Raw genomic sequence first — 27,492 nt, forward strand, 5'->3', positions numbered from 1 at the left:
TGATTTTCAACCCCTAAATAGTAGAGACAGCTCAGTCTGAATAAGTGGATGTAAGAGTAAAATGTCTCCAAGATGAGGAAGGGCACTTTTGGTTTCCAGACAGAAGAGACTTGCTCAAGAGAACCACAAGCCTTAGCTGATTGGCCAGAACCCATCTGATCTTTTTGTTCAGAACTGTCACTCTACTGGGGACATCACCACATCCCCTGCTCGATCAACCGTGTTCCCAGGGCTCCTTAGCTACAGCAAATTCCTGAAGCTTTCTGTTTGCCTTTGAGCACAAAGCAGGCCCTAAATGAATGTTTGCAGAATAAATGAAGGATGAAAAAGAATGACTGCAAAAGCGTGTGAGGCGGCCTCACAGGTAATTACAATATCTTACCACACCACAATTACTCCCACATCCACTTCTATTGGTCCAGCACATTATTACTCTCAGTTAGGCTGCTTTTAGGATGAGAAAATACAAAAGAGATGGGAGATGGTCTAAGATGACCAGAGCTTAATGGTTTCTTTGTGCTTCTACATTATCTAAGGGATTACAAAGGCAGGGTGCCAAGGTGCAGGGCCATCTTAAGGAACAATAGCCTCAGTGCACTGGATGTTCACAAGGAATCAAGAATAAAACTTGTTCTAAAAAGTAAACAAACACGGATGCAACACTACTGTTGGTGATTATTTTGTGCCTCCCAGGAAATGACTGCTCTAATCAGGCCCACCTAGTTGTCAGCCAGAAACCCAGGCCTACCATCCTTAGCTGACGATCTTTAACCCAAAGCACATACATCTTCACTGTGCCAAGTATCACTTGGAAAAATAAAAAACAAACACCAAGTCCCTAACCCTACCAAAGAACTGAATGGAACCAAGTGACAATTTTCCTGTAAGATACCTCACATCTCAAAGAGCACCTCCAAACTTTTGGACAAAATATCCTTTTCTGTGGCTTAAAGTTGTACCTAGTTGTTAGGGATAATGAAATTTTCATTGTTTACCAACTAAGGAAATATAATAGCTTAAAGATGCCTGGACAATACCATAATACTTCCTGATTTTTTATATTACATCTGAAATAAGGACTAAACTCCACAGCCGTACAGTTTATAGATACTGAAATTTTATTTCTGGATGCCATGGAAAATTAAAAGAATTTGTAAAGGGCTTTGTTTAAGACACTAGACATCACGGAAAATCCATTCTTAGAGGACTCAAGAATAAAAATATTTACCATTGTGAAAATTAAACTAGTTCCTATTAATGCTTAACTGACTATAGCCAGAAAAAAAAAAAAGTTATTAAAGCCCTTTGTCTAATCAAACTAAAATTCTAAGACTGTTTCAGAGCTTCAGATAGACTTCAAATGAGATCTACCTATAAAACAAAGATGAGAGGTTCAAACTAGACAAACATTCAATTCCTGATATCAATGCTCTCACATTTGGTACATCTTTTTCAAGAAATAAAAGCGATACAAAAAAAACTAGAGTCGTGGCTAAACACTGATCAGGCCTGGTGGAAGCGGTGGTGTATCCACTGCAGTCGTACTGCAGCAGGGGACAGCAACGCTGCTCGGGGAGACCACCGAGATCTGGACAACAAAATGAGGACACCTAGGGAAGTGCCAAGGACAAGACTGAGTGCCACAGGCAACAGGCTCATGTTCAATGAATTACACAGAGCACTATGGTAACTTCCACAAGACTAGAAAGGTAAGTCTTAACTATTGTCAAGGGTCTAAAATTCCAGCTACCCTCAACATAAATGACCTCCAGACTTGCAAGTTACCGGCTAATGCTCAAATTAGCAGCAAAATAAAGTAACCTACTAAAAACATTTCCCAAGAGGTATTCTTGGAAAGAAAAATAAAAGGAAAAAAGGGGGCAGTGCAGAATTCGTAGCTATGCATGCATATGTGTTGTAATTTCTTCATACACAGCAATACTGAAAAGGGAGATTATAAATGATCTGTGCACCAAGAGTTCAGGAAGAACTTCAAGAGTTTATGACAAAAAAAAAGTTAATATTAAAAGCACATAAACTTAGCATGCTGTATTTTACAACAAAGTGACAAATGCTATTCAAAGAGAATTAGGACTGTGAGTCTCTTGACACTAAAAAAAAAAAAAAAACAGAAAAAGAGAAAAAAAAAGCTAAAAATTCATCAGGAAAGTATCGCCAGGAGACATCCAAAAAGCTTGAGAAACTATGTATTTTGCTTATCTGTGAGATTACTATGAGATTCTACTTTTCCTTGATAAGAAATGCAATTTGCACTGACACTGCCAGATGGAACATACTCCAAATCCTGCTTGTAAATTCTGGGCATAAGATTAAATCTTAAGCACAAATAAGAAACCAATGAGTTACTATAAAGCATTACAACTAAGAGTAACAAGCAGGATCTGAAGTGCATATGTAATACTTTGTCACAGGTCGCTTCAATGTACCATCATGGGCTTTTGGCAGTAGGTAATTTCTTTCTTCTCCAAGTTACCAGACGAGGAAACATGAGCATGCAGACACGGGGCAGCATGGAGCTTTCAACACCTCACAGAACAAAAGCACACCAGAGAAGGAAAATAGTACAGAGTTAAGAATCCATTTTTTTCCAAGAATCTGTCAAAGGTGTTAACGCCTCTACTTACTACAGTGCAAAATCTGAACAGCTTTACCTAGTAAACTTAGAAGGGAAAAAAATTAGCTCCTAGTGACTGGCTTTCTGGCTATTCAATGTGCCACCTCCTAGGACATATTCCAAAAGTCAAGACAGGTGATGGTACACACATCGCTGCGACATGAAGGTAGTGAAAGGCTTCGTTTCTACCTCCAGAATGTCTGTATGTGGCAGTACGAAAAATGACACAGTCACCCACATGTCACCTCCCTCTTTAACCCATTGACTGATGTGCATCCAGCCTAGACTAGCTGAGTATATACCTGAGAAACATTAGTGTTAAAATATTGCCCTTTACAAAGACTGGTAGATGGGGCGAAAGTGCAGAAAGCCACGTTTTTCCCTCCACTGGTTTCATGGTTAGTGTCACAGTTTTTAGAGCTCCTGGTGCCAACTGACAATCCACAGTAAGGACAAATCCAGCTCAGAAGAAACCCAAGTCAAATAATTCACCCTTCTCTACACTAATGATAGCTTAACTGGTTCACAGGTTTCAAAACCCTCGTGTCCAACGGAAGTCATTAGAGTTCTCTAGAAAGAAATATGTACAATTGCTAAAGGGACCATCCAGGGTATCACCTACAATTATTCCAGTTAGCTTGGTATCAATGCTTTGCCTATGGCTGTTATTTGGTTCAATGGCAGAATAAGGCGACGCTTTTAACAATTTGCAATTGAATTCTCCTCTCTCTCTCTCTCTCTCTCTCACACACACACACACACACACACACACACACACACACACACACGAGCGCACATACACACATCAGGCACGTGACCCAAAAAATACAAAACAAAAGCATAGAGGGCTTTGGTGGGTGGGGAGGGGATCTAAATAAATAAACATCTTTACAGATAAAACACTTGGATTGCAGAAGTATCACTGAGGTTTTTGAGAAGGCCGTGCAGAGGTTTGCATGCTAGAAGATAACTTTTTTGAGGATTTCTCAGCAGACTGCCTGCCACCGGGAGATGGGGGAACTCCAGAATCTAGCTGGGAAGACTTGGATTTGCGAGTGGACAGCAGGGAATGTTTAGCAGAAGCAGGGTCCTTGGAGACAAGCTGCTCTTTTCCAACTGCATTTGCATTTGGCTGCTGGGAACCTGGAGGCTGGTGGCCTTTCTCTGCCTTGTCCTCCACAGCATTCTTACAGACTGACTTGACAGAGCTCCCGCTGGCCTTTTTAGAGAGCAAGGTTGTCTTGCCAAGATCAGTCGACCGCCGGGTTTCCTTCTGTCTCAAGGCTGACTTGAAGAAGGACAGCCCCTTGTCCTCAGACTTGCTGTCCCTCTTCAGACCCGACCTCACGCTCGTGCTGGGAGAGCGCAGGCTGGCCATGGAGGAGCTCCTGATGTGTTTCCCGTCCCCTCTGCCCTCTCCAGCTCTGGCCTGGCTCACCCGAGGGGAGTTGGGCTTGGAGGTGGAGGTGATGCTAGCTCTGTCAGAACCCAGGCTTTGTCTAGAGCCCTCTCTGCTTAAGCTCCGGTCTGAAGTCCTGCTTTTCCCAGGAGGGAAGGGGCTCCTCGTGGCAGGGCCCGAGGCTTTTTTGGCAGATGTGGAAGAAGCAGCATAAGCGAGGGCCGGAGCTGACTTCTGCTTCTGTGGTGAAGGAGACGACACAGAGCCCTGGGATTTGGGCGATGACTCCTTTTTGGATTGGGCAAGGGCAGGGGATGAATGCCTTCCACTGGCCCTGGAAGAAGAATCTGCTTTGCTTCGAGAGCGGGAAGGCTTCATAGAAACTTTTACAGGAAGAGGAGAAGAAGGAGATGTACTTGAAAGAGATGATTCTTGGCTTGCCAAGGCTGGTCTCCCCTTCCGCAAGCTTTTATCTGGCTCAGTACCACCTTTGGAAGTGGGGGATCTCTTGGTTGTGCTCTCTGGTTTCTTTTTGAGTGAGCCTGGGAGGCTCGGGGGTTTTGCCTCTTTGACTGGAGAGCTGTCTACAGAATCGCTCTGATCTACATAAGCAATCTGGTTATTGTTGTCAAATGGATCAGAGACGGGGGGCAAGTGATCCCCTTGTGCGGAGTGTTTGCTCTGAGTATCTGCAACACTGGAGTTCAATTTGCAGGTGTCTGATTCATCTCTGAACACACCTTCCATGACAGCCAGAGGGGCCCGGCCCACAGACTTGTGCTCACGACGACTGTGACTATCACTTGGCTCCTGGAAACTGCTAGAAAGGTTCCTCAAGCTACCAAAGCAAGAGATGGAGACCTTGTCATCCACCGCCTCCCCGATCTTCTCCAAGGTGGAGGCAGAGCTGTGAATTGGAGAGTCCCCCGAGAATCGGGATGGAGAATTGGAGCGCATCTGCAGCTTAGCAGACAGGGACCAGGAAGGTCTCATGCAATTTTCATTGACGGCCAAGGGGCTGGTGACAGAAGATCTGGACGACAAGCTCTGACGCTGGACACTTCTTACAAATGGTCGAGTTGAAAAGCCTCCTGAACACGGCAAAGAGAATACTGTTAAGCTAAACCAACAAAAACATTCTAGTAATATCTTGAGATACTGAAGATGCAACAAAGGTTAACCATGGAATGACAGGAGCATGACCTTCAGTGCCAGCCCATCTGGGGTCAAGGAGCACCGTGTGGCTTCAACTTCTCTGAGCCCAGTTCCCTTTATCTATAAAACAGGGACATTCTAACTCAGAGATCAGCAAAGTATTCTCTTTACCCACTTCCTCTACATCAGGACTCAACATACTTTTCCTGTGAAGGGCCAGAGTAAATACGTTGGGCTTTGCGGGCCAACCGCTCTACTCTGCCGCCACAGCATGAAAGCAACCACAGGTGACTCAGGAACAAATGGGCGCAGGTGCAGTCCAAGAAAATCTCATTTACGAAAAAGGCAGCAGGCTGTATTTGGCCTGTGGGCTGTACTTTGCTGACCCCTGGTCTAACTCACGGGGCTACTGTGAGAACTAAATAAAATCTTAAAAGTCTGTGCCCAACAGGGCACCTAGCACTCCACCCATGCTCACTAAACGTGAGCTCTTGATCCAGCTTCTTTACCTCACTGAAGGACATCTCAGGCTCACAAAAGTGAAGTCCTTGACTGAGACTACACAAATAATTAAAGGCAGAGCTAATATCAGAACCTATAACCCCCTGACCTCCACTCGATGCCACATGTGAGGTGGCCCGTAATTGTCAACTATAAAAGTGGATCAGTGGGAAGAACTAGAGAGACCTGGATACGATACATTCCTATCCTGAGTGACTTAAAACTTCCAGAGAAAATATTCATAATTAAAACAATATACTCCTATTTGGAGTGGCTTAAAACTTCCAAAGAAAATATTCTAAATTAAATTCCATACGTACTTGATACTGTAGCTGCGGTATTTATAAAATGCTGTCTAAGATCCTTAGAGATAGGCTCTGTTCTGTGGGCACCACTCAGCACCATTATAGGACGATGATGCTTGAGAGGATATTGATTTCACCAACTGCACTGTTTAAAAATAGATTGGGGCAAACCATATCTAGGCTTCTTGTTAAAATGACAGTGAATTCTAAGTTTAAAGTCTGTGTTGAAAATAACCTCTACCTAAACAAGCAAAGGTTCATCTAGTCAGTTTTTCATAAAATGCGAGGAGCCAGGAGAGTAGCATTCTATTCCAATGGTCTTATTTCACACAGAAAGCAATAAGCCAGAAGAGGTCACAGAGCTAGAGCGATAGTGCAGATCTCCTCAACTGGCATTCTTCTTCCAATCTCCTGGAATTCTAACTCTACTTCGTTTTCCCAGAATTATCCATCACCGCTAGAAGCAGATTACAAGCAATCGAAATGCTGGCCCCGGACTGAGACTTGTTGAAAGATGAGTCACTTTGCTCATTACAGAAGCTGAGCTCACTCTCTTCTCCTTCCAGCTCTGAGTACTTTGGCTGCCTGATCCTTCCCACACCACCTGGGCTCCCTGTCAGAACTCAGGTCTGTCCTGCCATCACTCACGTGGTTAAGTGAAAGCTCAAAAAAAAAAGGGCAGAGTTCAATTTTTATCAGATTTTCAAAGTTTTTATATTATGACTCTCTTCAAAATTCTTAACAACTACCTCTACGCAAAGGCAACAGTTTCTGTTCTAGATGTTTCTGCACTAAAGAGAGCATGCCACAGCTGCCTCCATAGAGAGCAGTGTGGTGGAAAGGTGAGGACTCCTGGGGCCAAGAGCACCAGGAGCCTCCACACCAGGCCTGGAACAGCGACTTCTCACCAGGCAGCCTGGGGCAAAGCACGACCTCTCCCAGCCCCTTGTGGCCATTCTGAACATTTAAAAAAGCACTCTGAGTAAATTAGAGCTCAGCCTCCACACTGGGCCTTAAGAGTGGAAAATAATGAAGTAGGAAGAACAAGCCCTGGGTCACAGAGGAAAAACAAGTTTACATAAAAATGTTACTTCTTAGGATTGCAACCTGAAGCTATGCAGCGCCACCCTCTGGAACTCTCCTTGCATCCTCCTGCAATGTCCTTGGGACTTAGCTCCTAAACCTGAGGGACCCTTTGCTGTGTCTGTGAGTTACCACTTTGGAAATCTGTCACCAAAGACCACACCCACCGTCATCTTCACTCCTCTCCCCGGCCATCTCCACGGACTCCGAGAGCGAGGCCAGGGAGGTGCGTCTGGAGGAAGCTGCAGAGGTCACGCTGGCCGGCTTGCTCCCCGGGAGCCGGCTCACCCAGTGTTCACACAAGGACGAACTCGTTGAGCCTGCCGAGGAGGAAGCGGGGACAAAGGTCAGGCCAGGGTCCCCGTGGCCAGCCTGTGCTGCACACACCCTTGTGAAGGTGCTATGAGCTGAGCTGGAGTGACTGATGTCCTCACCCCAAGACTGGCATTAATTCCCAGCCCCCACGTGGTGTCATGTCTACCTGAACATCCTCAGTTAAGATGAAAAAATAGAAGGCAGACTCCCGCACATGTAGTACTTGTAGTAATAAAATGCAAGTACAGGGATGAATACTTCATAATGCAAAGTCTGAGTCCTAAGAACTGGTGAGAGAGGACGGGCACAGTGGCTCACTCCTATAATCCTAGCACTTTGGGAGGCCAAGGCAGGAGGACTGTTTAAGCCCACGAGTTGGAGACCAGCCTGAGCAACACAGCAAGAACTCATCTCTACAAAAAATAGAAAAATTAGCCAGTGTGGTGTCTCACGCCTGTAGTCCCAGCTACTTGGGAAGCTGAGGCAAGAGGATCGCTTGAGCCCAGGAGTTTGAGGTTGCAGTGAGCTATGACGATGTCACTGCACTCCATCTGGGGGACAGTGCGAAACTTTGTCTTAAAAAAAGAATTAAAAGAATTGGCAAGAGAATGGAATAGACAATCATCCATACATTCATTCTATAAATATTTATCAAGCACTTACATGCCAGGCACTGTTCTAAACGCTTGCAGTAATATTTCTGACACACAGAGAAGACAGCAAGTGATAATGTACCTTTTCTTAGCCTGTTTTATAGAAATTTTTAACCATTTTCATAATATTAATACACATACGTACACATGGCTATATGTCAATCTGTCCTGTTTCTGGGATGGCCTTAAATATTTAATAGGGCAACAGAAACTGCTCTTGAAATTGAGTACATGAAGCAGCATGACTCTCTCAAGTAGACCTCAAGACAGTGTCGCTTCTGAGAATATCTCAGGCTCTAGCAAGCACTGAGGGGAGGTATGGTAACATTCAAGTCTCCCCTTTCTTGAGTGAGTGACCAGCTACACACTGGATGGGGTTTCCTGCTTAAGAGATGCTTCCATTTAGCTGCTTTGAACTCACCCCTTCCAAGCTTCGAGAGGAGCAGGGATTAATATTCGCTAACCTGATCACACATTACCACGCTTCAGTCCTTTGTCATATTCTCTTAAAGTCAAACTCTACATTAAGAAACATGCATCCCCTTGGTTGGATTAGGTGTGGCTGCATCCACAGCATGTGTGGGTACCGGTTCCTGTGATTATTAAACACAACAGGCCAGGTTTAGCTGAACCCAAGCTAACAAATATTATTATAGCTGTCAATCCCTCCCCTAACAGAATAGGCCAATCTTCTGACTGGAAAAATGGATGATTTCTAGTAGTGCCACATTACCTTTTACAAACTGCTTCCATACACATTTGTCTAACTGGATCCTACAATGACCCCATGAGGTAGGTATTATTATTACATCCGTATTATAGAGGGTAACTTCATGACTCAGATGGGCCTTGCTCCAGGGTAACCCGAGGGAAAGACGTCAGGGTAGCAGGCCATGCTGCTTTCCAGCTAGTTTGTGCACTTATTCTGCAAGTGAACCTCAAGAGCTCTCTCTGAGCCAGGTCCTACCCGCCCCCCACAGGAACTCTGCTGGTCCACGGCTGCTCTCACACTCCACCATTTCCTTGATTGCAGTCATTTTGGTTTCCAGGTTAAATGGAAATGTGAGAATTAATCTGATTAAACTGACAAGAGTCATGAGACCTCCTGGAGAGGTCCTCTGGACCATTAATATCTTCTGCTCTGGCGACAAACTGCCCAAGAACTAGAGTCAGCCTCACCTGCCACTGAGCTGTTGGCCGACCATGACGGTATGGCTGTCCGCCTCTGGTAGAAGAGGATGTAGGCCGTCTGCGTGCAGACCTCATCTTCTGACAGCTGCTGCACATCGCTGTCATCGAAGCAATACCAGAGGCCATCCACAGAGTTCTTACAGTAGGCTGCCAAGAAGAGCCCACCGTTAGTATCAAGAGAGGCCGAACCTGCCATTCCACTCCACCCTCAGACACCATCTCTGTGGCTCATATAACTAATTCAAGAACTCTTTAAGGCTACATGGAGTCACATAGGAAGAGATTTTTTAAAAATCCCGAATTCCATATCATATTCAGGAAAAATGTTTCAAGAAATTCCAAACTATTCCAAGTAGATGCAGTTCTATTTCATCTTGGAAAACACAATATACTTAAACCAGTGGGTCTCAACCAGGGACAATTTTGCCCTGCAGGGGACGTGTGGCAATGAATGGAGACATTTTTTATTGTCACAACTGGGGGGGGGGAGTGCTATTGTCATCTAGCGGGTGGGTAGAGGCCAGGGATGCTAAACATCCTACAATATACAAGACAGCATCCCACAACACAGAATTATCCAGCCAAAATGTCAACAGTGCCAAGGTTAAGAAACCCTGATTTAAGCATGTTGTAACATTTTAGGATCTATTAGAGACAGAAAATAAAATGAATAGAAATAACAGTATTAATAATAGCAGTAGCTAATATTTGTTTAACACCTATTATGTGCCAAGCATCTCATTCAATCCTGAGATTTGCTCAATTACTACTCCCAATTTTCAGAGGCTGAAAAAGATTAACCAGCTTGCCCAAGGTCATGTGGATGGTGAATAGCAGGGCCTAGCTCATTTCGAGTTTATCTAGTCCTTGAGCTTGCACTTAAACCCCTCCCCTAACCTGCTCCCCTCAGGGGGTAGCACAAACAATGATCCATGAAGTTCCCTGGAAAACTGAGAACACAGGAGCTCACGAACACATGAGGCCCTCTCTCCAGTTCGAATTCTAAGCCTCAGCTTGAAATAAAGAACGTTCAAGTACAAGCAAGAGCATACAAAAGAATTCATGAAGCCAAGTCATCCTGTAAGGATACACCAAGGGGTGTTATAAGCTTGACGGAGAAAGGTACATTATTATCACATTTTCTAAAAATACCCATTTATTGGGGTGAGAATGAGTGAGTGCTAGAATATTTAGCTGAATGCTGGAACAGACTCAGCATGACCCCAGAGACAGGGCACGTCAGGTCCTGGGAGCCACCAGGAGTGAATCCCTCAATAGGCCACGACTCCTTTTGCAAGTATGGAACCTTAAGCAATCAAAGGGACTCAGGTAAGGAAGGGCTGCACCAGACGGATCCCCCTAAAGAGCAGAATTATAATCTATGAGTGTAGGGAGGGAGGTCATTTGTAGCCGAGAAGTCGCCAGAACCGGAAAAGGAGAGAAGTGAGGCTGTAAGCAACAAATGGAGCTATAAAAAAAAACAAGAATTGTTTGGCCAATGGTGTCAGGCCAGGCTTGATGTACAAATGACCCAGGTGGTGATGTAGCTGCTATTCTGAAGTGGAGAGTGGGAGCAGAGCTGCTGGGGGGAACACGCCCAAGAGACAGGTGACAACTTTGCACTAGTTGCAGACTTTCTCTTCAGGATGGTCTGTTCTCAGTCACGGTGTGGAAACTACGGCAGCACAGTAACTCATTAATGGGTAAACTACATGTATTTACAAAATAATTCTACTCGCTTTTCTTCCTATATTTTCTGAAGTATTTTCCAGGCCAGTACTACTCGAATCATGGCTCACAGACTGAAGCCAGCCCACAACGAGAAGCACCAAATTGGAGAAAAGCATTTAAAAACTTTTAAATCTGATACTGCTGCAAAACTTTCATTGCATTTTTACAAAAGTATTGGTTCATGAAGGACTGGAAATTTTAAAGTAGAAGAAAACAAGTTCTTTATCACAGACAGTATGAGAAGCACTGCTCTAGGATCTTCACACAAGTTAGCCGAACATATACCATGAAATCACAGCTAGCACTAGTGCAAAAGAAAGAACACATCAAAATAAACATTCCAAATGAAAACTTAAAAACAGAGTATCTTCAATTCAACAATGCTGAGTATTTAGAATGTTCTCTAAACCAAGACTCTAAACATTTGACATCCCAGAAAAGCAGTGGTATGGCCTAAGCATGAGAAAGGGGACATAATACAGAAAATATCTGAGCACCTTCCAGGTAACAGGTCCCATGCAGTAGGCATGATCACTTCTGGCTCACTAATGTGGCAGCCAAGTTAGAGTAATGTTACTTGCCTAAGGTCATAGAACTAGGAGAATGTATCTGGCTTCTAACCCAAGCTCCTTTTACTAAAGTGTACTGTCTCCAAGGTAGTTGAGTGTTTTGGGGCATTTTCCAGAATCTTTTCTATATTAAAGAACATCATGATATGCTAAAATCTAGCACTGTCCTACTTTTCTCAACAATTTCTTGCTGGAAACTACATAACAAGCCAGTCCATATTTTCATGAAAAACAGTGTTACAAATGGAAGATACATTCTTTACCAAAGCTGAAGCTGAGGCAGGGGTGCTGGCAAAGGCATTTACTACACCGGGTAATTAGTGAAATTAAGTCATTTCTAAGTCCCTTCCATTCTAAGAGTCCATGAGTACGTAATTCCATGACTCAGTATCAAAGGACACAGATGTGACTAGAATGCCACAAAAGCAAAAATCCGACTAGACACACAATATTTATACAAGCGGCCCCCATAAAATATAAATAAACTATGTAAGCCACCAAATAAAATATTATCATTTAAATTTGGTTTAAACCAAAGTATAAGGTAAAATACATTTAAACAATTAACTTCTGTCTTCTATGACCTTAGGGCACCTTTTAAACTTCTCTAACTTCTTTTTCTCCTTGAAAGTGCTTCCAGGGACAAGCAGAGGCAATCCAAACCATTCCATTATGAGATGCACTCAAAGCTGGGATCATTCCTCTCACAAACAACTGCTGCCTGCAGCATCTAAATATTTAAAGAACTTGAACTAAAACAGTTTCTAGAATAAAAGATCATTGTATCCTGTCATCTTCCCAGACTCCCTGCTTTCCTGAGAGGGAATAGCACAGGCTAGGGAGTGAGCGTGCAGAGGCTGGGAAGGCCAACAGCCCCCATGACCTTGCTGATGGGGAGGGAAGTTTGGGGCCAACTGCTGGAAAAGAGTCCCAGGGATTTCACAACAACTGGCAGAGCCCACTCACCCCTCACCCCCACCTATATATTTATCACTGTACCAATCGGTGATCAGCACTGGCTCTCTAGGGTCTTACAGAAACCACTGAATTAATGAAGAAAGAAACTCCCTGGGAAGTAGACATGTGTAATACACTGAGTGTGAAGGATGCAGAAATTCAAGTCCTGGCCACCCATACAGATAACCAAATTAATAGTATTACCCTCATATCCACCACTGTGTAAACAGACAAAGCCCTACAATCTGCCTGGCCTCCAAAAGGCTCATCATGCCCTTAACCCAATAATTCCATTTCTTAGACTCAATGTCAAGGAAATTAACTGAATTAAAATTTAGAAAAAGTGAGTATGTTCAGGAACACAGAAGTGCAAAGAGATAAAGAATTAAAAAAAAGAAATTTAAAAGAAAAAGTGACTATGCACAAAGATATTCAACAGTGTTACATTAAAAGTTAAAAACCAGAAACAGGCAGGGCGCAGTGGCTCATGCCTGTAATCCTAGCACTCTGGGAGGCCAAGGTGGGCAGATCATTTGAGCTCAGGAGTTCGAGACCAGCCTGAGCAAGAGCAAGACTCCGTCTCTACTGAAAAAATGGAAAGAAATTAGCTGAACAACTAAAAATATATAGAAAAAATTAGCCGGGCATGGTGGCGCATGCCTGTAGTCCCAGTTACTCGGGAGGCTGAGGCAGGATTGCTTGAGCCCAGGAGTTTGAGGTTGCTGTGAGCTAGGCTGGCGCCATGGCACTCTAGCCTGGGCAACGGAGTGAGACTCTGTCTCAAAAAAAAAAAAAAAAAACCAGAAACAATATAGATGTCCAGCAATGGGGAATGGTTACATAACATGAGAGGTCCATCAACAAAATATTCTGTGGTCATTAAAAATAGTGTTTATAAAAATTAAGGGCCAACATCAAAATATTTATGTTACAATACTAAGTATGAAGCTGGGGACACAGATGCATACACATGCTACTCATTCCTCACTGTACTTCTCTGATTCTGAATTTTTTACCTGTCTACCCACTCGCTGGCCCATCAGGTGCTAGAGTGCAGACAGCAGGTTACTAATCCCAAAGCTTCTCCTGCCCCTCCAGCACACTCTGACCCCTCCTCTCCTCTGGTCCCCACCTCTACACACTGGTCACACTTCCACCACAGAATCTATTATATGTCACTCCTTCTTTTAAATTGTATTTGTACCTACAACTCTGCCTACTTGATTACACTCCCAGAAGATAGAGGTTGGGAACTATTCATCTCTGATGTCATAGAGCCCAGTGCAAGCTAGAGATGAGGTGCTCAATAAATGTTCACCTAAACAAAACACACCAATATAATCACCATAGTGCAAAATAATGGCAAAAACTTAGAGATACCAAAATGTTACCTACATATTTTAATATAATGGAACATCATTCAGCCTTAAAAAGGAAAGACATTTTGACATATGCTACAACATGGATGAACCTTAAAAACATTATGCTAAGTGAAACAAACCAGTCACAAAAGAACAAATACTGAATGATTCCATTTGTAAGAGGCACCTAGTGTGGTCAATTTCATAGAGACAGAAAGTGGAATGGTGGTAGCCAGGGGTGGGGGAAATGGAGAGTTAGTGTTTAATAGGACTAGAGTTTCCATTTGGGAAGATGAAAAAAGTTCTGCAGATGGAGAGTGATGATGGTTGCACAACAATGTGAGTATACTTAATGCCACTGAACTGTACATTTAAAAATGGTTAAAATGGTAAATTGTTATGTATATTCAAATCACAATTTTTATAAATGTTATCAACGGCTATCTTTGCATGATAAGCTCACAGGTGATGGTATTCTTTCCACCTCTAGCCTCTAAATTTCATATGATGAACATAGTTACTTTTATAAATGAAAAAGCAGCAGGCATGGTGGCTCATGCCTGTAATCCGAGCACTTTAGGAGACCAAGGTGGGAGGATCGCTTGAGGTCAGGAGTTTTGAGGCTGCAGTGAGCCTCAAATGAAAAAGTAAGTTTAACCTTAGAACAAAAAGAAAAACTCTTCCAAGTCACTTTAAAGACACTATAAAAGTGGTTCCACAAGCCGGGTGCAATGGTGTGTGCCTGTCTACCAGCTACTTGGGACGCTGAGGCAGGAAGATCACCTGAGCCCAGGAATTTGAGGATGTAGTGAACTATGATCAAACCTGTCAACAGCCACTGTACTCCATCCTGGGCAACACAGCAAGATCCCATTTCTTAAAAAAAGAAGTGGTTCACAATCTTTCCAAATAAAGAAGAAGTCAGAACCTCAAAAAAGTAGAGTGCAAGTCAGGTAAACAAAGAGTGAATCCTCAGTTGACCAGACAATGTTATCTGCACACACCATTCCCCAGTCAGATAACCGCTGGATAATCCAACTTAGGAAGAAAAGGAAGCATTTTAGTTTATTTGCTCTTGGACAGAGATCCAGAGGATGGAAACTGCCCTCACAGGTGGCACGCTGCCTCTTGGAAAGGAAAATGAGACTGTAAAGCCAAGTCACTCTGTCACAAGCAAACCCGTCTGAAGGACTCGCCAGCACAGACACGCGGCCTCTCGCACTGCAGACCTGTGTAGTGCCCCCCTTGCATGGTGCCATGATGATTGCACACAGCATACAGGTCATAGATGTAGTCCTCAGGGTCCCTTCCAAGTCCATAGGGCCGTCTCCATGGGGACCAATGGGATGGCAAACTCCAGCTGCTCTGGCTTCTCTTAACCACATGAGGTGTCATGTCCAGGCCAGTCAAGGGGAACTTGACCATGTTCTGAAGTTTCATGCGCCTGTCTCCTTCCTGTTGCAAGAAGAAAAACAAGTTCTGATGATATTTTAATGCAAACAGAGGGCAGATCAGTTTAGCGTGGAATGTGGATCCTGTCAGATAAAGTGGTTTGAGTTACCTATCTGATGTTTCCCAAGACACATAACACAACAGGGAAACAGACAAACAGTTTTAACTGTCTAGAGGTACAGGTTTCAGTATCACAAAAAGTGGAACCAGTGAGGAACTACATAAAGGGGGTAAATGAGCCTGAGTCTTCATTTCCTTGTCTAGTAAAGGGTTTTTAGGCTTCTGACTTACAAAAATGACAATTTCAGGTGACTCATCCCGATGTGTCTTTCACAGAGGCATGAAAATTAACGAAGTGCCAACTATGTGAAGGGCAAACCACAGTGCCTGGCACAGAAAAGCCATTCAACGAGCAGTGGCCCTTTCCTCCCAACTCCACCAACAAGTACATTAAATGTTAACACTGACTTAGCTTAATATATTCATCTACTTGATAATCTTGGCTAATCTGTATTTTCCATTAAACCCATAGGAGACTCCAACCATCAGCTGAATAGGTATTTACTGAATGTTTCCTGTGTCTATGGGAACTTTAAAAAATTAAGCAGGCATGGATATGCCCACCCCGAGGAGCTATGCAGGGATCTATTAAAGGAAGAAAAATGTTCATAGAAGAAGGAGAGGATGGGTTGTGAATGGTCAGAAAGGCCAGACTGAAGAATCTGGATATTATTCTTATAGCTAAGGGTAAAGCACGGAGGCTTTAATGGTAGAGGTGATGTAACCAGAGTTGTGGGTGAAGAACTGTATAAGCAGTGCACAAACCATGTTAGAAAGGGGAGAGTGATGGAGGTTAAGAAATCAATTAAAGGACACGGCAATTGCAACCAGCTGAAAAGCAACAAAAAGTCTGAACTGGCAGGGTAACAGCAAGAATGGGGAAAAGGAGGCAATGAAGAGGCACAACTAAGTTGAGGAGATGACTGCCTAGATGAGAGGGACAGTCAAAGACCACACTGCCGGTTTGAGTCTGGGTTGCTGGGAAGACGATGCTGTGCCTTCCAAAGAAACAGAAAGCAAAAGACATCAGTCTGCATCAGGGGAAGGAGAGAGAGAAGGCTGGGATCCAAACCCTCAACCACCTTTCCACCTGCAGATCCCAAAGGAAGGACGCAGGGGAAGGCCGATACCCACTCTTCACTACAGTCAGAGCTGAACCCCAAACCTCTGTGTGAAAGTCCAGGCCCTGGGGATCGTGTGTGTCAACCCTGACACCTCTGCTTCCTCTGCAAGTCCTACACATCTCTTGAACCTATTCAAATCTCTCCATCTCCACTGCCACAGCCCTGTCCCAAGCCATTAGCAGCCCACCCTGGATTACTGCAATGGCCTCCTTCAGGTCTCCCTGTCTTCATTCTTGTAGCCTCTAATCTGGTCTTCACACAACAGCCAGAATGGTCTTTTCAAAATGTGTATTTGGTACTGCTGCTTTTCTGCTTAAAACCTTTCATCGGAATCCTACTCTGTCACAAGGGTCTGCTTGGACAACCAGCCTCTGCCATCTCTTGCACCTCAATTCCCACCACCATCCCACCCTCTGGAGCACCAGCCCAGCTGGCCGTTTTCAGCCTCTTGCACGTGCTGTGCTCCCTCAGGCCACCAGGCTTTGCACACACCGCTCCCTCTGCCATTCCATGCATGCATTCCTGCTCCCACCTACTCATCTTTCAGCACAAACCTTCCTAACATCAGGCCTCGCAGACTCTGCCAACATTTACTTCCCATTTACCTCTCTTATAACGGGGCTGTCTAGGACAATCCTAACTTCAGGGAATAGACAGCCTTTTTGGAAAAACTGACTCACAAAGGAATACAACCCAAAGCAGACTTTCTTTGTGTATATTTATGATTCATCTTCCTCAATTATACAACAGCTCCTTGGGAGCAGGACAATACCCATTAATTACATTAGACAGAAATAGAATCTACCTCCCCCAGAAAGGATTTCTACTTACTTTCTTTTTAATCCCAAAGGACCATACCAAAATTTAGGTACAACATTTACAAATCTAAAGCAAACCTTCAAGAACAAAGGCAATATGAACTAAAATGTTTATGATTTAAAGGGTCACAGGATGGTCAAATTTTGCTTTGAGAAAGAACAAAATACAACCCCAAATATAGGAGCAAATGTGTGTCTACAACATACACAAACAGGAGTCGATGAAATAGGGACACCAAAGAACTGCACCTGGCCCATCAGCAGAGGGCATAAGAAATCTGGTCATGGCTGGTTTTTCCCTATGTCTTCCCTGTTACAGAGGATTTCCTTACCTGTCTAAATCTCTTTAGATGTATAATAAGCACATCAGGTAGCGTCCACAGGCTTAACGTAATGCTCCCCTGCTGCAGCTGCTTACAGTGTGGGCAACGCCAGGCATCATCTGGGGCAAGCTGAAAACAGAAAGCATGACTTCCATGAAGCACCACTCAATGCAAGACCTTGTTAAGGGAGACAGCTAGACTAATTTCTCAGCCAGGGCATGGTACAACTCAGAATCTCTCTGGAAACTGCATATGATGGCAGTCAATGGAATCGCAGAATTGAAGAGGCCAGAGTAGTCACCAAACTCTGAATAGATTTTGGTTTGCTGAATAGATTATCCCTCAAAGAGGGGTGGCTAAATTTGGTAAATATTGTATAAAGGATGTTAGATGTCACAGAAGCAGAGACTCAGCATACTCCCAAACCCCCAAACTCAACTTGCCATCTTTCCATCAACATGGTTTCTTTCTCCTCCTCCTCCTGTATGTCCTACCTCAGAAAATACCACCACCCACCAAACGCAGAACAGAGGGTTACCCCAAACCCCCAACCCTTCCCTCTTCCTCCTGCTCCACATCCATCCAAAGTAAATCTCTCTGCCACTTCTCCCACCTGTCTCCACGCCCACAAACACCACCTTAATTCAGAGTCCTCATGCCTTCTCTCCCTGGACTTCTTCGACTCTCCTGTTCTCTTCCCCAAGCATTAAACTGCTCTAAACAGTCCTCCCCCTCCTGCTATCAATATGAACTTTCTAAATGTCAATCTGAGGTCCCAAATCCACATACATCATCTCTGCAGGGAAGGATTTCAAGACGGTGACATGTCAGAGGTGTCGACAGGTGAGAGATTTAAACTACTCTAGAGTTCAGAGGATATATCAGATCTGCAATTGTCAACATGATGAGGTAAGGGAAGCCCTGGGAAAGGATGACAATGCCCACTGAGCTGGGAGAGAAAGGAGCCACGGACAGGATCTTGGGGAATGCCTATTTTTAAGGGAAACACCAAAACTGAAAACCCAGCAGAGCCTGAGGATGCACAGTCAGAAAAATGTATTTTGGTAGCATTCTAGATCCGTGAGATATTTTGTAGAATACCCATGCTGTCATCTAGTAAATTTGCTCACCTCTGAACTTTGTGCCATTCTCAAGTATCTCCCAAGTCAATTTTCTTTTTAAAAAGCTAAACAGGACAAGGTGCCAAACAAAGTCTGCAATCAACCAGTCCCAAAGCCAACTACTTTAAAATTGAGCCCAAAACTGAAAAAAACAAAAAACAAACAACAACAAAAAAAATCATGTATTATGAAAAACTATTGTTAAAGGAACTAGCCTATGAACAGCCTGGGGAAAAGAAGACTAAGTGAGACTATGAAAACTATTTTCAAATATTTGAAGGATAAGTAGAAAAACATTAGGACTTCTGAGCCTTAATAAATTCCAGAGAGGGAACACCTGTTGGTCACAGTAAACAGGGGACATACTCCAGGTTAATTTCTGTCACCATCAGAGCTATCCCAGAGAGAAAATAGTGTGTCAAAAGTCTTGAGTAGGCAAACACCTCATAACAGAAGATGTTCAAACAGAGGCTGAACAATCACCTATTTGAAATTAGGTAGAAGAACCCAACCATTAGAACAAAGGAGTTTCATAGTTCCCTCCAGTCCTGAAATTGCATGATTCCCTATAAACAAGAGTGAAGAGTAACAACTAGTAGTCAAAATTATGATCCTAAACACTGATGCAAGATTAGATGAACTCCATGTACTCCGGTCAAGGTTTTTCAAAGTATATAAAGACAACAAAACGCCTGGGCCCCACCCACAGAGGTTTATTTATCCACCTATCTGCCCATCCATTCATTTAAATATTTACTGAATCCCTGTTATCTGCTAAGTGGTTGGACCACTGCTGTCTACTTTCTGTCTATACCTGCACCGTTCAACACAGGAACCACTAGCAACATGTGTTTATTGAGCACATAAAATGTGGCTAATGCAACTAAGGAACTGAAATTATCTTATTTAATTTTAATTAACTTAAATTTAAACAGGTTCTCGCATCTATGTTCTTAGTATTAAAAAGTCGACAATCACTGTTTTAGTTACTAAGGAAAATAATTTCAAATGTATTAATTAAAAAAACCTGATCATTAACCATCAAAAAGAATGAACTACAAAGGTTTATTTCTAGAGCATTTCAATTAACCAAGGTTTTCTAGAAACGTAAACAACTTTTTGTTAAAGTCCTAAAACCAACAGCACTAAGACACCCATTACATGTGCAGAACCTACATAAATGTAAAATCGTGGAGTTGTCTGGGGCATAACTTGCTTCTCCACTGTCATCGTGCCATGCCCACCTCCCTCCCACCCTTAGCACCCAAGAAATGCTGCCGAATCTCTTACCCGTTCTTCTTTGGTGTAGAGTTGGAAACACTGAGATAAAGTGCAGGTTTGAGGCTGATGATGACGTTCTCTTTGCACACGGACACTTTCTGCATCAGGGATATACTCATCTTCGGTATTTACAAACAAGCTGCAATCAGAGAGGAAAGGGCATTTATCAGAGAATGTCTTGCAAAACAGACACAAAAATAAAACTGCAGCTCAAAAAAAAAAAACAACTATAGGCCGGGCGTGGTGGCTCACGCCTGTAATCCTAGCACTCTGGGAGGCCGAGGCGGGTGGATCGCTCGAGGTCAGGAGTTCGAGACCAGCCTGAAAGAGACCTCATCTCTACTAAAAATAGAAATAAAAATTATCTGGACAACTAGAAATATATATATAGAAAAAATTAGCCGGGCATGGTGGCGCATGCCTGTAGTCCCAGCTACTCGGGAGGCTGAGGCAGTAGGATCACTTAAGCCCAGGAGTTTGAGGTTGCTGTGAGCTAGGCTGACGCCACGGCACTCACTCTAGCCCAGGCAACAAAGTGAGACTCTGTCTCAAAAAAAAAAAAAAAAAACAAACTATAAATTCACAATCAAAAAGATCAATGTGTAAGAACACAAAAGTAGTGATCCAACTTTGCCACATTCCAAAATGTTCTTGAAAAGTTCTCCATATACAAAGTTGTTTCAAGAACTGACTTGGAGTTGATTTTTCTGGGACTGGTCATGAACTTTATATGGATTAAATCACATATTCTTGTCCTGCATGTCTAAGGGCATGCACCTGACATTGGTTAGCAGAATTAATGGGCCTGTAATAAATGATTCAAATGATTTGTAGTAAATGTAATAAAGGAAATCAGACCTATATAATAGTTAATGAATATATAGCCTCTCTCTCAGCAGTGAATAAATGTTCTAAGGTTTTGAGAGTGGGAAGAGAGAGTGTACAGGAAAGGATTAATAAACTGCTTAAATAAAGGCTTAACAACACACCTGGATACTGAAACAAAAGGAAATACTGTGTTTCAGCTAATTTGACAGATCAAAGGTATACTACCTAAAATGATAATTAAAACAATGACTCTATAAATTCTAAGTAAAACAATACTCACAAATCTTTTGTCTCCTTGTCCCATTCTACTACTAATTTCACATGAGCAGTACCACCTGGTCCACAGGATTTTAATGCCCTACAGAATGGGGGAAGAGGGAGGAGGGAAGCCACATATTATTTTCTAAATAAATTGTTTTACTTAAATGGGATATGTCCTACCTGAAATCATAATGTGATTACTGAAAATCTTCATCATAGTTCCCCATCAGAAAAAGTTTTTAGTGAAACCATCATAATCACAGATGTAATAGCTAGGTTCCAAGTGGACTGAAAAATCTTAAATTAAAATGCCCAATATAGAAATAAAGAGATTGGAAGAAATTTAGCATCACATTATAGGCTGCCCACAATCTCTCTCGGATGTTCTTTATGACCTTTCCAACTTTTTGCCCAATTTCTCACCCATCCAAAGAGAGACTGGACAACAGTCCCTGGGAACAAATCTGCTATGACACCTCTCCACCTGCCCGCATGTCTAAACTGCACCCTTCCTCTGTAAGGCCACCTCTCTCCCGAGTTCACTGGCTCATTGCCATCTCCTAGGAAACTCTTTAGGCATTCAGTTAATATTACTCATCTAATCTTTTTTACGCTGTGCAACAGTTTGGATCATTAATCATACATGAGCATATGTGAAATTCTAGAAGGTGATTTTTTTTTTTTTTTTTTTACCTTTCTACTGTTGGGTGGCACAGGGGCTGCTCCTCCTGGGGCAGCAAGTATGTTATTCCCACAACACTGACCACGCGCAAACTAAATGGGCACACCTGCGTGAAATGTTAAATGAGAATTAGGCTGAATTTCTCTTCAAGAGCATCTGTTTCACAGTGGCATTTCCAAAACAGATCAGAAGTATAGAAAACTGTTTTGAAAATGCTTCTCTATAATATTGTTAGGTTGTTAAGCCCCTGTAATACACTTTAAATATGATTTACCCAAATGCAATTTACATACCAAATATGTTATGCAAGACAAGTAACGTTGCTTTTGCTCAACATTAACTTAATGGTCTTCCACGGATATCTTAACATAGAAATAATTTTTTAAATACACAGGTAGATGTTCTACTGAATACTCTCTATGCTGATCATGTACTAAACTTATTAGATAAATATTATAGAAGAATTCACAGCAATTCAAGAAAAACCTTGCAGTGGCCAGCTCGTTTCATAAAAGGAGGGATAAATTTTCAGTCTTGAAAGTCTGAACACAAGAAATTCAAATTTCATTGCAATGACTGTTTCTTTACTGGGTATACACGCATGCTATGCTACAATATCAAAATGCTTGCAAACCTGAATGCAGACCGTGGGCCTCAAGAAATACTTCATCTTCTCCAAAATTTCCTTCTGCAGAAGGTCCCATGCTATTGTCTTCTCTAAGTGCAGCACAAAAGGCAGCCCAAATCTAAAGCACACAAACATTGTAATCATCTTAAAAGTACGGCAATTCCTTTAATGCTATAATCCTTTATTCTTGATCTTTTTAAATGGAATCACAATACAACTGGTTTTAGCACAGTTCTCAAAATAAAAGAAATAGGAAATATAAAGACATGAACAGCTTAGATTTCTAAATGAAATTTATTAGCTCATACACCAAAATGTCTTCTAGGCAAGTATGATGCAATGATATTAGGTGGCAAGGGGACAGGATTAGTGGAGATGGTAAGGAAGGGAGGGGATGGACACAAGTCTAGAAAACGGCATGGGTCACACCTAAAAGGGGCTAAGTGCCAGAGGAATAGATAGGACTGGAAGGCCTAGCAGACAGGTAATCTCTGACAATAAGGGAGGCACTGCCAAGCAAGTGACACTGAAAGTCAGCTCCTACCCTAGCCCAATGGTATCTGGCCTCTACCAGGTCCTAGAGAATCAGAGGCAGTACTGTGGATTTTGACCTTAGCTCCACACTGAAATCACCAAGGGAGCTTTAGAAAATAATGATGCCGAAATCCAGCTGCCAGCTCCCAGAGATTTTGAGGAAATCAGTCTGGAATGTGACCCGAGCAACAAGATATTTTTTAGAAGCTCCCCAGGTGGTTCTCAGCGTAGCCAAAGTTGAAGACCACTAGCCTAGGCTCAACTCTCATCCATGCTCCAGTCATTCAAACCTATTTACTATTTCCTGAATGTGCCCTACTCTCACAAATCCACGTCTTTGTGCAGGGAATTTCCTCAGCTTGGAATATCCTTCTCACTCTTCTTCCAGGTTACCTCCTACTCATCCACATGAAGACCCAACAGAGATATTCTCCTCCAGGAAGCATCCTGTTGGTTTGGTCCCTGTGTGTACTGTGCTATAATCACTGCCTGTTTCTGCCTCCACCAACAGACACTGAATTATCTGATGGCAAGGACTGTGATTTATTTATCTTAGTAGCCCAAACAGCGAATGCCTAGAAAATAGATAGCAAATGAACAAACGAATGATCTAGCAGATGAACTCTGACTCAGGCCCAGGCAGAAGCAGAGGTGCTAAGATCACCAAGAAACCAGTTCCTAACAACCATCAAATTGTTCACTCACAGTATTCCTTGACAGTGGACCTCTCTACCTAAAACCCACTGTGATGTGAAATGAGCTACAAGCACGTGTAAACCATCAAACCACATTTTTCATAAAACAGTATCTTCACTCTTAAGAGACTAGCATCATGAAGGGGATTCCATAGGCTCTAATTTCACCCCTTCTGTGCCTCAGTCATGCCAAGCTCACTAGCCCTGGTGCGTCTGCACTGGGTGTTCCCTCTCCATGGGGTCCTTTCCCCAGATGTCCACACAGCTCACCAGGGCTCAGCCCAGCTGCAGCCTCCTCAGGGATGCCTGCCCTGACCTTTTGAATGCAGTCTCACCAGCCCCTCCACCATCACACTCCACCATACTAGCCTGTTTTAACGTCTTCAACATGGTAAAGGCCTGTCTAAAGCTAAATGTGTTCCCTTGTGTATAGTCGGTCTGTCCTAACTGGAATGTAAGTTCCATGAGGACACTGACCCTGTGTGTCCTGATCCCTGCTGTATCCCAGTGTTTAGAACAGTGCCCACCATACTATAAACACCAAAATGTGTGTTAATGGAAATCATGAAGACACTTATCAGCACATTTTATATTTATGTTATTTACCATGCAAGGAACTTATTTCAAAACAAAATTTTAAAAGGCTAACATAAAGGCTATCCTGACAAACATGAGAAACAGAGTCCTCTCTTCCTGAAACATGTGTCTCTTGTTATTACTCAGGTTACATTACTATTGTGATACGGTTACTTTAAAAGATAGTCTAAAACACTCACAAATTCTTAGAGAGGGCAGCAGACAGATTTGACAGAGATTTCCAACTCCCAGATTTCTGACCTATGAAGCTGAATGAATAGTGGTGTCATTTGCCAAGACAGGAAATACTGGAAAGCCAGTTTTACACGGAAAGATAATGAGTTCAGTTTGGGACATAAGACTGAGGGGCCTGTACCATACAAGTAGATATGTTAAGAGTTTAAAAAAAAAAAAAAAGCTGCCAAGAAAAGTAGCTGGATATATAGGTCTAGAGCCCCAGGAGGAGGCCTAAACTGAAAATATACATATGAAATGAGCCTTTAAATTAAGCCTTTCTAACCCATATTCTATCATCCTAATTTTATATTCTCCCCCTCCCAACTCCCCAAATCAGGTTAATTTGTACATATATTTTTCTAAATATCAGAATCAAAAATTAACTACTAAAAGTAAAGATTTTTCAAAATGCTTGACAATACTGGACTTGTAAAGACTCAGTACCTATTGGGAAATAAGTTGGTTTTTACCTTTTCCCTTGCTGCCCAGTGCAGGCTCGGTTGCACACCAGCAGAACAATCTTGTCGCTTCTTGCTCTTGTGGTGGGCAAATCCATCTTCCCTTGCTTTGTTGCTGTTTGTGTGGTGGAAGATAGTCTATGATGATCCAAGCCAAATTTCAAGTGATTTAGATTGTTATTTAAATGAATTCCTGAAATAGAATAAAAACAACTCATTTTATCCCCTCAAAACTCTTTTCATTCATTCATTCATTACAAAGAAATTTACTCAACAGAGAAAATAATGTAATTTAAACTGTAATCAAAAAAAGGGAACACAGACTCAGATTACTAACCTAGCCATTAAGATACTTTCTTTAGCATCCATTATTTCTTTTAAACTAGCCCTACCTACCTTAAAAACTGAAAATTAAAACTCTACATTTCGGTGAATCTTAGATACAATTTCAGAAGGGCAAGTTTGCTGAAATGATCCACCAAAAAAATTTAAAGTGAGACCATGAAACCAGCAAATACATTTTTAAAAAAATAAAGATAAGAACATGTGGAATGGTCTTCAATGTTCAACAGCAGTTTCTTCTCCCTGATTACCGAGCCAAACTTACAAGAAACAAAAGATGAACTATATTTACTAGACTCAGAGCCATTATAAGAACATGAATACAATCGACTAGACTGAATCAACCCACATTAAAGTGAACAAAAATGTAAGTTTGACAGGCACAGTACTGATCTTCATAAATGCCCCGGAGATTCCCATCAATCAAAGCTACCTAGCAATTCAGGACCTAGCACAACACCTTGCACTTAGTAGGAAGTTAATAAATGCCTGGCTAAATATCTGTTCATTTCTTTAATCTTTTGGAAGTACAGTCTACGGAAATGGTACCCTAACTGGAGAAGAGAAAAACAAAGCCCCTTCCACCACTACCATAAATAATAATAACACCAGAAAGAGAATAAAATAAAAATGATTTACACAGACATATTCATAGCAGAATTCAGGCAATAACCTGAATTTCCAGAAATACAAGACTTGCTGAGCCTATTAAGATATCTCAGCATTATAACAATTTAAAATAATGGGTACATAGTTAATATCAACATAAATTCCAGATACAGTTTTAAAACACACACAAAAACTAGAAATAAGAAAAAACTGAATCTTTTTCAAGCTGCCAGAAGGAAGAAAACTTTTTAAGCTTAAACACCATAATCACAAAGAGAAGAGATTTTACTTCATAACCACTTTATTTTTTTTTTATTTCAAAACATTAAGGGGGTACAAACGTTTGTTACATGGATACCTTGTATAACGCTTAAGTCAGGGTTTTTAATGTGCCCATCACCAGAATAGTGTTCACTGTACCCGATAGGTAAGTTTTTACCCCCACCCCCTCCTAACCTCCCCAATTCTTGGTTTCCAGTGATCTTTTTATCTTTTTGTACAACAGGCAATGAGGGGTCAGTTGTTCAACATAGAGAGATCAGATTTAGGGTTCAGAAAGATCAGTATTGGCAAGAAGGGAAATGAGGATTTGCTGGAAACAAGAAAAACAACTGATGATGAAGATGAAGACAAAAGAAGACGATCTGAACAGACGGCAGTGATAACAGAAGTGGGAGACAAAGACAGACACAGCAGAAGCAGGAAGTAGGTTAAGAAACCAAGTCCAGGAGGACTCCCAGAATTCTCACTTTTATTCTTTTCCTCTTATTTTTCTTTGTTGGCTTTTTTCCCCTACAATCAGAAATTAAATGCTTAATTTTCTCTTTTCTCTTTTAATGGTTTGATAAAGTATTTAAAACTCTGCACTTAGTCTCTAAGCACTATTTTGGCTGTCTTCCAGAGGTTTTTATATGTATTTTCTATTTTCCTTGCTATCTAAAATAGCTCTTAATTACATTTATTTATTCTTAGATTTTTTTTTAATTTGTTTTCATTTTCCTTACGCTTATGTATTTCTGTTTATACCTTGTGCTCTATTTATCCTCTCAATTGACAAATTTTAAAAATTTATTCAGATTTTCTTTATTGCTTAGTTTACCCCTAGTTCATTAACACTAGTAATAGTGCCTTTCTACCTTAAGTATGTAAATATTATTCATATCTTCTATGTCTTTAATGTTAATCTAATTTTTAACAGGCAAATAATGGCAAGTTTATTAAAAAAACTCCCACCGAGAACTTTTTTTTTACAATTTCTCTTTATTTTTGTTTTTGAATTATGTATTTTACTGCTGCTATTCAGTTTATGAAGTTCTTCATTATTATTATAACAACCATTATCAACATGTAATGATTTGATTAATCTCAAATTATTTTTATAATTTAATATTAAGTATTAAATATAAATAAATACAAATATGCTTTTTAATAATTTCTACTGCTTTCATCCTACTTTCCTTTTCAAAGTGCTTTTTCCCAGTTACAAAAATGATGTGTTCATTATAAAAATTTGAAAATATACCAAAGTATTTTAAAAATAATCAAAATCACCTGTAATTCCAAAACTCAGGTGTAGCTATTATTATTTTGATATATTTCTATGTAGTA

General features: G+C 41.8%; 1 protein-coding gene across 1 annotated transcript in view; it reads right to left on the reverse strand.

Annotated features, from left to right (window-relative positions):
* Window positions 1-2,877: 2,877 nt before the first annotated feature.
* Window positions 2,878-27,492, reverse strand: part of USP31 (ubiquitin specific peptidase 31) — a 54,598-nt gene continuing 29,983 nt past the window's right edge. The window contains exons 7-16 of the mRNA XM_045542780.1: window positions 24,946-25,126; window positions 22,440-22,551; window positions 21,817-21,911; window positions 21,143-21,220; window positions 20,044-20,173; window positions 17,642-17,761; window positions 15,085-15,310; window positions 9,226-9,384; window positions 7,246-7,398; window positions 2,878-5,125 (exon numbers count right to left, since the gene is read on the reverse strand). Of these exons, the coding sequence (XP_045398736.1) occupies window positions 3,555-5,125; window positions 7,246-7,398; window positions 9,226-9,384; window positions 15,085-15,310; window positions 17,642-17,761; window positions 20,044-20,173; window positions 21,143-21,220; window positions 21,817-21,911; window positions 22,440-22,551; window positions 24,946-25,126 (2,825 nt within the window). The 3' untranslated portion in view covers window positions 2,878-3,554. The remainder of the gene's footprint in view (window positions 5,126-7,245; window positions 7,399-9,225; window positions 9,385-15,084; window positions 15,311-17,641; window positions 17,762-20,043; window positions 20,174-21,142; window positions 21,221-21,816; window positions 21,912-22,439; window positions 22,552-24,945; window positions 25,127-27,492) is intronic.

The sequence above is a fragment of the Lemur catta genome, chromosome 2, assembly GCF_020740605.2.
Source record: "Lemur catta isolate mLemCat1 chromosome 2, mLemCat1.pri, whole genome shotgun sequence".
In the NCBI taxonomy this organism is placed as follows: Eukaryota; Metazoa; Chordata; class Mammalia; order Primates; family Lemuridae; genus Lemur; species Lemur catta.